The sequence below is a fragment of the Carcharodon carcharias genome, chromosome 21 (genome assembly GCF_017639515.1).
Source record: "Carcharodon carcharias isolate sCarCar2 chromosome 21, sCarCar2.pri, whole genome shotgun sequence".
NCBI classification, from domain to species: Eukaryota; Metazoa; Chordata; class Chondrichthyes; order Lamniformes; family Lamnidae; genus Carcharodon; species Carcharodon carcharias.
This window is the reverse complement of record NC_054487.1, coordinates 63,706,629-63,717,906: the sequence shown is the minus strand read 5'-3', so window position 1 is coordinate 63,717,906 and position 11,278 is coordinate 63,706,629. Positions and strand designations below refer to the sequence as shown.

Here is an 11,278-nt window from a genome sequence, read left to right as displayed (position 1 = left end):
AAAATAATTCCAGCTAATACACTTTATGTTCAGTTTACAGATTTACACTTAGATCGCTCGATGGTAAGTTTGTTTGACAATGCAAAATGGATCTGTTTCTCAATGCATGAGTCTTTTCACTTTTCAGCACAGTAATGAGTATTTAGAATTAAAGAAGGGAACTTCATCCAGATAAAAACAAGGGCCAACCTGATAGCTCTGTTTGAGCTGGTGCAGAGCAGTGAGTGTAAACAGTAGAATGTCCCTAAAGAGCTACTGTCTGAACTGCAGTGGGAGATTAATCTCTATGGTGTCAGAGGGGTGAGTGTTCAGCTGTTCAGGATCACAGACTATTCTGCCAGTGTGCACTGAGTTCAGCTACAGACACCAAAAGCCAACATTTTAGTGGAGACCATTGAATCAGAAATGAAGATAGCACAAAAGACACATTAAAACTTTGGTAATTGAAATAATGTAGGCAACTCAAATATATATTTACTTCCAAACCAAACACATCTTGCACATACAGGACGCACACTGCAATCTAAAATATGCACAGCAAAAGCAACACAGTATCATGAAAAATTAAATTTTACATCATATTTGGCTCACTTCACATTAAAAAATGCAAGAAGTTACAAAAGACTAAAAATAAGCAGCATAGCAAAATCAAACATGGAATAGATATAAGGGTTGAAAATAAGCTCTAAGAATTTATACAAGAAATAGGGAGGTTATTAATTAATTAATTATCCATCCAAACCAAACACAAAGTGTAAAGAAGCATTTCATAAAAGACAAAGCGGAGATAAAGGAATTTGCCATGCTGGTAATTTAAAGAAGTCTATTTACAGATGAATTTTGGCCCCTACTTATAGAAGCTCTTGTGTTCATTTCCTGAAATGAGTTTAATGCAACCCTCTTTATATCCTTCAGCAGTGTCTGAGAATTACATGGTTGTTTCCTCCCACTCTAATTCCACATCACCTAAAAGAAATTCACAGAGAAGTCGGTATTAAAGTGTAGCAATTTTAATCCTATACAAAGGCTGCTCATTCCTAAACTGCTGATGGTGCATTTTGCATTCACTGACCAAGATCTGTAGTTTTGATTATAGGGGACTAATTCTAACTCAGATTTGTGAGTTCAAGGCAAATGATCCAACACCTCCCCATCCCCAAGCATGAAACCTGACATCACACTGCCATCAGGAGGAGTCAACATTGTAGAGGGATCAGTCCACCACTGGGGATCCATAAAAATAGTCCCTGGCAAGGTACGTACAGACTGGGATGTCCATCAGCAAGTCCACAATTAAGGGGGTGGGAAGGAACACCCAGGAAAAGGGAACCCCAAGATATCTTTGCACGTCTGATCTCTGTCTAATGTATAAAGAACCTTTTCAATATTTAAAAAAAAGGCAAATTTACCTCATCACAAATCACCATCACCTTCTCAGGGGCAATTTGGGATTGGCAACAGATGCTGGCCTTGCCCAAGATGTCCATAAATGAATTAGAAAGAAATTTAGAGTGGGCCCCCAGTCCTCTAGGTGGACAGCCTTCCCATGCATGAAGTTAGGAAATAAAGATGGTTACGAGCAGGATTGTAGCGCAACCCTCTCAACCTCGTCCCACCACAACTTTCTCGTGCTTCAACACCTCTTGCTGTATTAAGACAATTCAGTAGTCACTAAATAAACTTGTGTCACTTGTGACTTTTCACAATCGTGAGAAACTCATATTTTTAGGTGACTATCACAAAATCAAGCGCAAACTGATGTCCAAGAACCTAAGTGCAGAATTTAATACCATGGGCAGAACCTTGTGCCCTCCCCAGTGGCAAGTTTGATGGTGGGGAGGTGAATTTAATTGGGTGGGAGGATTGCGCTTGCAGATCCCCCCATCTTCTCACCTCCACCCTGATCGAGTCCATGGTGGGAAGGCCCATGGATAGCCTTCCCGCCCCACCACGAATTGAGTGCTTTAAGTGGGAAATTAATGCCTACTCACGGGCCTCATCCCACAGCCGCTGGTATTAATCCAGCAGAGGGCGGGGGACTTTACTAATGGGGAACATGACAAGCAAACCCATGCAGGGTTGCTTGTGGGCTCCTGGGGAGGGGGCAATCCCTTGACCAAAGTCACTCATAAAAACATATGAATTAGGAGCAGGAGTAGTCCACTTGGCCCCTCGAGCCTGCTCCACTATTCAATAAGATCATGGTCAATCTGAATGTAACCTCAAACCCACATTTCTGCCTACCTCCGATAACCTTACACCCACTTGTTAATCAAGAATCTATATATCGCAGCCTTAAAAATATTTAAAGACTCTGCTTCCATCATCTTTTGAAGAAGAGAGTTCCAAAGACTCTCAACCCTCTGAGACAAAAAAATTCTCCTCATCTCTGTCTTAAATGAGTGACCCCTTATTTTTAAACAGTGGCCCCTAGTTCTAGATTCTCCCACAAGAAGAAACAGCCTCTCCACATCCACCCTGTCAAGACTCCTCAGGATCTTTCAATTAAGTCACCTCTTCCTCTTCTAAATTCCAGTAGATACAAGCCTAACCTGTCCAGCCTTTCCTCATAAGACATCCCACTCATTCCTGGTATTAGTTTAGTAAACCTTCTCTGAACTGCTTCTAACGCATTTACATCTTTCTTTAAATAAGGAGACCAGTGCCGTACACAATACTCCAGATGTGATCTTACCAATGCCCTGTACAACTGAAGTATAACCTCCCAACTTTTGTAATCAATGCCCCTCACAATAAATTATAACATTCTATTAGCTTTCCTAATTACCTGCTGTACATGCATATTAACCTTTTGTGATTCATGCACTAGGACACACAGATCCCTCTGAATCTCAGAGCTCTGCAATCTCTGACCATTTAGATAATAAGCTGCTTTTTTATTCTTCCTCCCAAACGGAACAATTTCACATTTGCCCACATTATAGTCCATTTGCCAGATCTTTGCCACTCACTTAGCCTACCTATGTCACTTTGTAGTCTCCACTCATCCTGTTCACAATTTACTTTCCCACCTATCTTAGTGTCATCAGCAAATTTAGCAACCAATTCTTTGGACCCTTCACCCAAGTCATTTATATAAATTGTAAAAAGTTGAGGCCCAAACACTGATCCAGTGTCACACCACTCGTCACATCCTGTCAACCAGAAAAAGACCCTTTTATGTCTACTCTTTGCTTCCTGTTAGCCAGCCAATCTTCTATCCTTGCCAATATGTTACCCCCTACACCATGAGCTTTTATCTTCTGCAATAACCTTTGGTCTGGCACTTTATCAAATGCCTTCTGGAAATCTAAGTAGAGTACATCCACCAGTTCCCCTTTATCCACAGCACATATGACTCCTTCAAAGAGCTCCAATAAATTGGTTAAGCATGATTTCCCTTTTACAAAACCATGATGGCTCTGCCTGATTGCCTTGAACAGTGCCCTGCTATAACATCTTTAATAATAGCTTCTACCTATCAAGGGACAAAGCATCGGGAAGACTGCTGAGAGCCCTGCCTTTGCTGTTAACCTCCCTCCCCTGCAACCATCACCGCTCCACCTCCCTCCTGCCATTACTCACTCCTGGCCTGGGATCCAGCGATGATCCTAGGGCCAGAATTTTTCAGTTGACGGGCAGGCTTGGCGGGAGAGGGCAGGGGCAGTTGCGGAGCCGATCACCGCTATTTTACGAGGGCGGGCCAATTAAGGCCCGCCCAGCATAAGAGACCAAGCCATAGCACTCGGTGCTACCTGTGTGGAGCTGCCTCAGGGAGATTGAATCGCTATTGTAATTAATGAATAAATGGATTAAAAATTTATTTAAACATGTCGCCTCATGTGACATGTTTTTATATTTAGGAAAATTTTTTGATTAATTAATGAAAGCTTTAGGAAACCTCATTCTGCTCGTGGATGAGGTTTCCTAAAAAACGTGAAGGCCGCTTGGCCTTCTTTGCCTGCCCGCCAATCATAAGGTTGGATGGGCAGTGTTAACAATTGCATTAATTACTTCCTTAATGGCCTTAATAGGCCATTTACATATTGGTGGTTGTGCAGCTGACTCCGGCGTGCACCCGCCACACAAAACATCGGGATGCATGCCCGGCATCATTTTACACCTTGGTGTGTCGGGCCCGCCCCTGCAAGCCGACTGAAAAATCCTGCCCTAGTTCTTGGATGGGTGTTGTACAGGCAGCAGCCACCACCTTCCTGGTGCTGCTGTTCAATTGTGCTTCCATTCTCTGATTGGCCAGCAACTCTTGGCAGGTGGGACTTCCTCACCAGAGGTTCTTGATCCTAAGGGAATCCCACCGATGGCCTGTCAAGTGCCTGAGAGGGACATGATACTGTGGGCCTTCCTGGAAAGAGGTGATGGGGGGCTCCTGCCGGCTCTCCTACCAGTTCTCCAGACAGCAGCCGAGACCCCCATCACCTCCACAAGGTGCACCATAACCATAGTGTACCATTTTTATGTAATTCAATTGCTGGATGATTTTCAAACATCTATTGAAAAATTAGTAATAATTTAGGTGTTTTCTCTGTTGCTGCAGGGTTTTCATTTACATTTTGCATTTAGGAAAGTGTCCAAAAATATAAGAGGAGCCTACTGTTTTCAGAAGTCCGGTGTGTCAAAGCTATTTTTAAAATTTAACCTCTAATAGAAAAAAAAACTTATTTATATTTTCAATCATTTTCCTGTTGTTGTGGTAAATAACCATTTTTCTTCAGCTGGGAATCTGAAATTTAGATCTGAATTTTAGATCGCTTCATTGTTTCTGCCAGTTTCATTATCACTGGCCAAGAGTAGACAGGACTTGGCCTGCAAGATCTTCTGTCCATTTGATTGACAGTGGAGACTGTTGAACTCCATTTGGAGGCTAGCAATCTTCCACAGTCTTCCTGCTTACCCACAGGAACACTTCCTAATATTAAGCTCCAGTAAGCCCTGCTCCATGTTATCTTTGAAAGTCATGCAAAGAACATACTGGAGTTAGACCTTTATATATATATATATATATAAAGTATTGTTATAAAGTGAGATGGCGGAAACTATTAATTATAGCTGAGTTTATAATATTTAAGAGTGTTATACGGTGAGGTAGGGGTGGCACATTGATATATATAAACTGAAAATTACTCAGTGATATTCTCATAGGAATGCTTATAATGTCATTTCAATGCCTGCAATGTTATATCAGCATTTAATGTGTTTCTATCAAGTTTCTCTTTCTACCTAACAGTACAATATACCCAGTGGATCATTTGAGTCTGCCACTCCAGACTTGTGCATCAAAATCTGGGCCCTTTCTGCCTCTCTAATGAAGGCATGAATCTGTATAATAAATATTTAACACATATGTTAAAACTGGACAGGGAAATTCGATATGAATGTGCTAAGCTTTCATACAATAACACTGATCACAGTCATTTTCAGGATATGCTTCAACATGTTTTTGGATCGCAGTAGCAACAACAACATTTAGTTCAAAATATTATAAAAAGGGCTGTTTTTATGCATAATCAAATTCATTATTAAAACTTGTCTTATTACCCTCCATTGTATCCAGAGAGTCCATTTTTTGCAAAGCAGCATAATTCACAAACCACAGCGATCGACTGGTTCCTTTGTTATTCAATAGATCCAAAGCACACTGATGTAAGAACATGTATTGAGCCTGCATTCAAATAAACATCGGAACATTTTTAAATATTAAATAACACAAATATAACTAAACTTAAATTGGGAAATTTAATCATCTATTATTAAAACATGACTTAATTTGTATTGATCAAATTAATACCTGCATATAATACATGCAATGGAGTTGGCTTACCCACAAACTTTCAAACAAATTACTAGAATTGTATTAATCATGTCAATTAGCAAAAAATTATTCGGACAGAGTTTTCTTGGCTTATAATTGTTTCAATACATAATGCAGAGGTAACAATAGCTGAAAATATACTGGAGCAGCATGACATGCCATCGGGATTAAAAACCAACAGATAGCCAAGTGTTTGAGAGACATGAGAGGGTTAGAACCAGTCAGCTGCTGGTTGGCTTCACTTTTATTTTTCCAAATAAGGCTGGATTTTACTGAGGAATTATACAGGATACAGAACAGCACAAGCTGTAAAGTAGCCATTTGTCTCAAATGCCTTTTTGATCCTGAATTTTGAAAAGGTGTATCTTTTGGAGTCTCACCAACTTCTGTTGAAAAATAATTGCCATCTTGTGATAAAGTTCTCCAAAATCCACAAAATGTAATTATAGTGATAGTGAATATATTTTAAGTGGATTTCCTTGGTGTATATCAATCTATATTATATTGTGGAAATTGAGCATAGACAACAGAAAGAAAAAAAAGATCAGAATGAAAACTTTTATAAATGAGTCTAAAATATAACCTGCTCCATGTAGGGAGATAAGTTCCGATCCTCCTGTACCTATTAAAAGGAGTGCAGCAGCCATTTAAAGGGAAGCAGCCTCTTAAAAGTAATTGGCTACTATGAGATGGATTTTAAAAAATATATAAAGACAGTCTTTAAGGAAATAATAGAGTGCTGCAAGAACAGACCCCCACCTTTATTGAGGTAGAGGTGCTGCTGCATGTCTTGGGTGCAAGGTTCACTGCCTTGTTTCACACCACAGGACATACTATGCAGAAAGCATAGTGCATCATACCTGGGAAGGCGTGGTGGCCAAGGTAAAAGTTGTCTTCAGTACTTGTTGTGACTGGTAATAAGTGCTTAGGAAAACTGCTGATTTTAAGAAAGTAAAAGCTACCCAACAGTACAATATACCCAATGGATCATTTGAGTATGCCACTCCAGGCTTGTGCATCAAAATCTAGGCCCACACTCTAGTGTTGTGCTGAGGGAACGCTGCACTCTCAGAAGATGAGACATTAAACCGTGGCCTTTTCTGCCCTATAAGTTCGATATCAAAGATTCCATGGCATTATTTCAAAGAAGAGCAGGAGAGTTATTCCCAGTGTCCTGGCCGATACTTGTCCCTCAACCAACATCACAAAAACAGATTTCCTAGTCATTATCACATTGCCATTTGTGGGAGTTCGCTGTGCGCAAATTGGCTGCCGTGTTTCCTACATTACAACAGTGACTACCCTTCAAAAGTACTTCATTCAAGCTGCAACCTATAATTGAACTCCACCCACACTAACATCTTAAAATGTTTCAAATAAAAAAAATATTCTAATGTAATTTAGCCGAATGATGCATATTCATGTAGTCACACGTGCTCAGTTTTACTGCATATATCCTGGTAATTTTCAATATTTCAGCAATTTTTTTGGCTTATAGGTCACATTGGCTGATAACAGAACAGAGCAATCATGGATATTTAGCTCCCAGGTTTCTGCCCAATTGTAGCTTTTGAAGAGGCCATGTTGGATAATATTGGCAATATAAGCATTGTAGGAGTCAGGGAGGGGTGAAGGACTAGTACTATCTTCCTTTTGTATGTTTTCTCCCCTGAAACTGTGAGAAGCCAACTGAATGAGGCCCTGTTTGAGTGAACTTTCTGCTGAGAGAAGTTAAAGTAGAAAGTTTACCTTCAAGAGGTCTTAGGTGCTATGGCAAAGTGAACCATAAGCCTGAGCCAGGGCAAGATACAGAATTAGATATCCTTGAATTAGATATCTCCCATATCAGGAGAGACGGAGAAAGAAAAATATATATTGCCCATCCTTAGTTGCCCTGAGAAGGTGATGGCGAGCCTACTTCTTTAAGTGTTGCTAATCTTGTGGTGACAGTACTTTCACAATGATGTTAGGTAAGGAATTCCAGGTATTGACACAGCAAGGAACAATCATGCCCAGGGGAACTTGAGTTAGTGCCATTCCCCATAGCATTGCTTCCCTTGTCCTTCTAGGTAAGAGACTGTGGAACAGGGACGTAGTCAAACTTGCTTGGTTAGTGCATTGGTAATGGAGATGGATATTCAATCCATTGCCACAGGTGTCAATCAAGGAAACTGCTCTCCCCTGGATGGTGATGTCCTCCGAGCGTTGCTGCAGTCGCACTCATCCAGCTGTGTGATCATTATTTCGTCACAATTCTGACTTGAGCCTTGCAGATTATGAAGATGGCTTTGAGGGATCTATTCCTCTTTATCTTTCTCAACCTGTTTGCAGCCTTTGACCACCAGCCTCCTCCATCAGTCCTCTACTGTTATTCAGCTGGATGGGACTGGTCTCACCTGGTTCCATTCGTATCTATCCAATTATAGCCAGAGTATCACTTTCAATGATTTCTCTTCCTGTTCTCTGGTTTCCAACAAGAATCTACCCTTGATTCTCTACTTTTTCTCATCTACATGCGGCCCTTCAGCAACATCATCAGAAAGCACAGCATTAGATTTCACCTGTACGCTGATGACATCCAGCTCTAGCTCACAGACCCACTCTCAATTCCTCCACTGTTGCTAAATTATCAGACTGCTTATCCAGTATCCAGTACTAGATGAATAGAAAATTCCTCCAATTAAAATACTGGGTAGACTGAAGTCACGGTTTTCAGACCCTGATCCAATTCTGTTCCTTATATACTGACTTCATCCCTCTCCCTGGCAACAGTCTGAGACTAAACAAGTCTGTTTACAACCTTGGTGTCATATTTGACCCCAAGATAAATTCCTGACCACATATGTGCTTCAACACCTAGACCACCTATTACTGCCTGTGTGACATCACCAGACTTCGGCCCTGTCTCAGTTCATCTGGTGCTGAAACACTTATTTGTGCCTTTGTGATCTAGACCTAACTATTCAAATGGATCTCTGGCTGGTCTTCCGTAAACCTGAGGTCATCCCTATATCTTAATTCGGAGAAAGTCCCATTTACTGCACACCCCTGTGCTCACTGACCTACATTGGTTTCCAGTCAAGTAGAAGTGGAAGTGTGGGTAGAAAAAGCTATGATAAAAGGTAAATGGGATTCTGATCTTTTTATATAGAGCTTTAAATACAAGACCAAGGGAGTAATATTGAATTTGACAGGACATAGGTTTGCGCTTCACATTATAAGAAGGATATAGAGCATGCAATCACATATGATATGCCCTGACATACAACAGTATATTACTATGTAAACAGATTTGATGGAGTCTCTTGAAGCCAGCATTGTAACATATAAACCTTTTTTGTTTTTGTAAGCTAAATATCAATGCCCTTAATGTAAATCCACATGTATAAGCTTTGTTGCGTTCTATACAATACGTATCCAGATGTTTTTGAATAGCTGTTTGCAACTATTTTCATTAGTCCCAGTTCCTTCATCAATGGCTGGGGTTTGTCAGTACAGGTCAATGGTCAGGGAATTTACTTTACCAGCTGAAAGGAGGTAGACTAGCTGCCACCTCCAGTAACAGCAGAACTGCTGTGTTACATTACAAGGATCAGGCAATGTCATTAAGCTCCTAATAAAATAAAGTAATAAAATCATGCTATGATACGTCAAATTTGGCATTAAAATCAAGGTGAAAAGCCAACAGAGATAATCTGGCACACATTAGTGAGCACAGAATCTGTTTGCCCCAATAGGAATTTTCCACTTTCTTACCAAGTTCTGAACCATGCACATTCGTTCACTTCGTAACTCTGCTACAAACCCAAAGATGTCCACAAAGTCATGGTGGTTCACATGCTGTATAAGGTGATCGAGTGCAATGAAGACCCCTGTCCTTCCTACTCCAGCACTGAGCAACAAAAATGGAGAAAAACAAATCTTGTTCAGCCACATACAATAATTTCCCATTAGTCCCAGTACTTACAGTTCCACATGTTTGTCCAATGACACATTAATAGTTCAAACTTACTCCTATAATTGTAAATGGAAATTACAGTGAAATCTTACCATATTCTTTTGCATGTTGTTTTGGCACCTTAATTATTTTCTAAAATTACTATAGTTTGTGTTTTACTGGTTTTAATTATTTTCTACATTTGTTTTCAATTTGGTTTACTTGCAGAAGTAAACGTTGATTTGCATCGCTCAGATTTGTAGTGAATTGTAATACTTAAAGTAAAAGAACCGCAAAACAAATATTTTTTCAAAACTTTCTTCAAACTGTCAATTACATCATGGGTAGAATTCTCTCCTGTGATAAAATTGGAAAGCATTATGGAGCAAAATGAGGGATAATTCAGGGATGAGGGCTATCGCTGCCTCACTGTCCCAACATTCTGTCAGTATTGTCTTCTAATTTCACTAATCCTTTATATTACTGGAATAAAACACTTAAATAATGTGCCATAATTTGCAGTGAGATCCACAAAATGCATCATTTTTTTACGTTGGCAATATACTTCAACCACAACAGGACAGGGGAGAATTTCTTTTAATAATAGCTCCAACAACACCATTAGGTGTTATAAATAAATAGATCTGTTCAGCAACTTCCTACCTGCAATGCACAACAATAGGGGTGTTATCATTGGCTCTGTTTGCTCGAATTAACTTGACAAAATGAATCAAAGGCGCACAGGTCTCAGGAACGCCATGTTCAGGCCAAGAAGTAAAGTTGAAATGCGTCACCATCATATAATCGCCATACTGTTCAAATTGAGATGAATTAAAAGGAGGTAGAATATTAAGACCTTAAGTTATATTCAAGAACCTGTACATTTTGTAAAATTTAGGATGTCTAGAGGAATTTTTAAATTAAGCTGGGGAAAAAGAAGAAAGTAATAGTTTGGAGCTGAGGTATGGCACAGTGAGTTTACTCTGTGTCCCTGAAATAACAAGGACTTCTTTTCCAGCACTAACATCCTTTATCTTGATAAGTATAAAATTCAAGCTATTCAAGGAAACTCAAATGAATTTTTATGTACCTGATGGCTGATCTCAACTTTGGTGCCAAGTGCTACATTTCTGGCATAGGGAGGGGAAAACGGGCTAGGATTCCCAGCAACCAAAGCTGGAAATACATGTGTGTGAACATTGGTTAAGGACAGGATCACGAATACCTATAATGCCCAATGGTCAAATATTGCTGACATCACTATTCACTATGCTTAGAGCTCTTTTCTGTGAGGTTATATAACTTTGGTCTTACCAGCTATGAAGTGCAATTAACAGTTATTAACCTCAAATCAGCAATGTAACATAGCTGCAGCCTAAAATAAAATATTGATGGATTGTCTGCAGTATTAATCCATTCAACAAAATGAGCTTGATCATTTGAAGTGCTCCTTCATCTCTAGGGTTTGATGATGTCATCACATTTATGTCTTTTTGAGAGTTATGCACAGA

At 39.8% G+C, this 11,278-nt stretch overlaps 1 protein-coding gene across 1 annotated transcript in view; it reads right to left on the bottom strand.

Moving 5' to 3' along the window:
* Positions 1 to 860: 860 nt before the first annotated feature.
* The window catches only part of ptprq (protein tyrosine phosphatase receptor type Q), a 226,504-nt gene continuing 216,086 nt past the window's right edge, over positions 861 to 11,278 (bottom strand). The window contains exons 53-56 of the mRNA XM_041215661.1: positions 10,431 to 10,579; positions 9,587 to 9,722; positions 5,557 to 5,680; positions 861 to 966 (exon numbers count right to left, since the gene is read on the bottom strand). Of these exons, the coding sequence (XP_041071595.1) occupies positions 929 to 966; positions 5,557 to 5,680; positions 9,587 to 9,722; positions 10,431 to 10,579 (447 nt within the window). The 3' untranslated portion in view covers positions 861 to 928. The remainder of the gene's footprint in view (positions 967 to 5,556; positions 5,681 to 9,586; positions 9,723 to 10,430; positions 10,580 to 11,278) is intronic.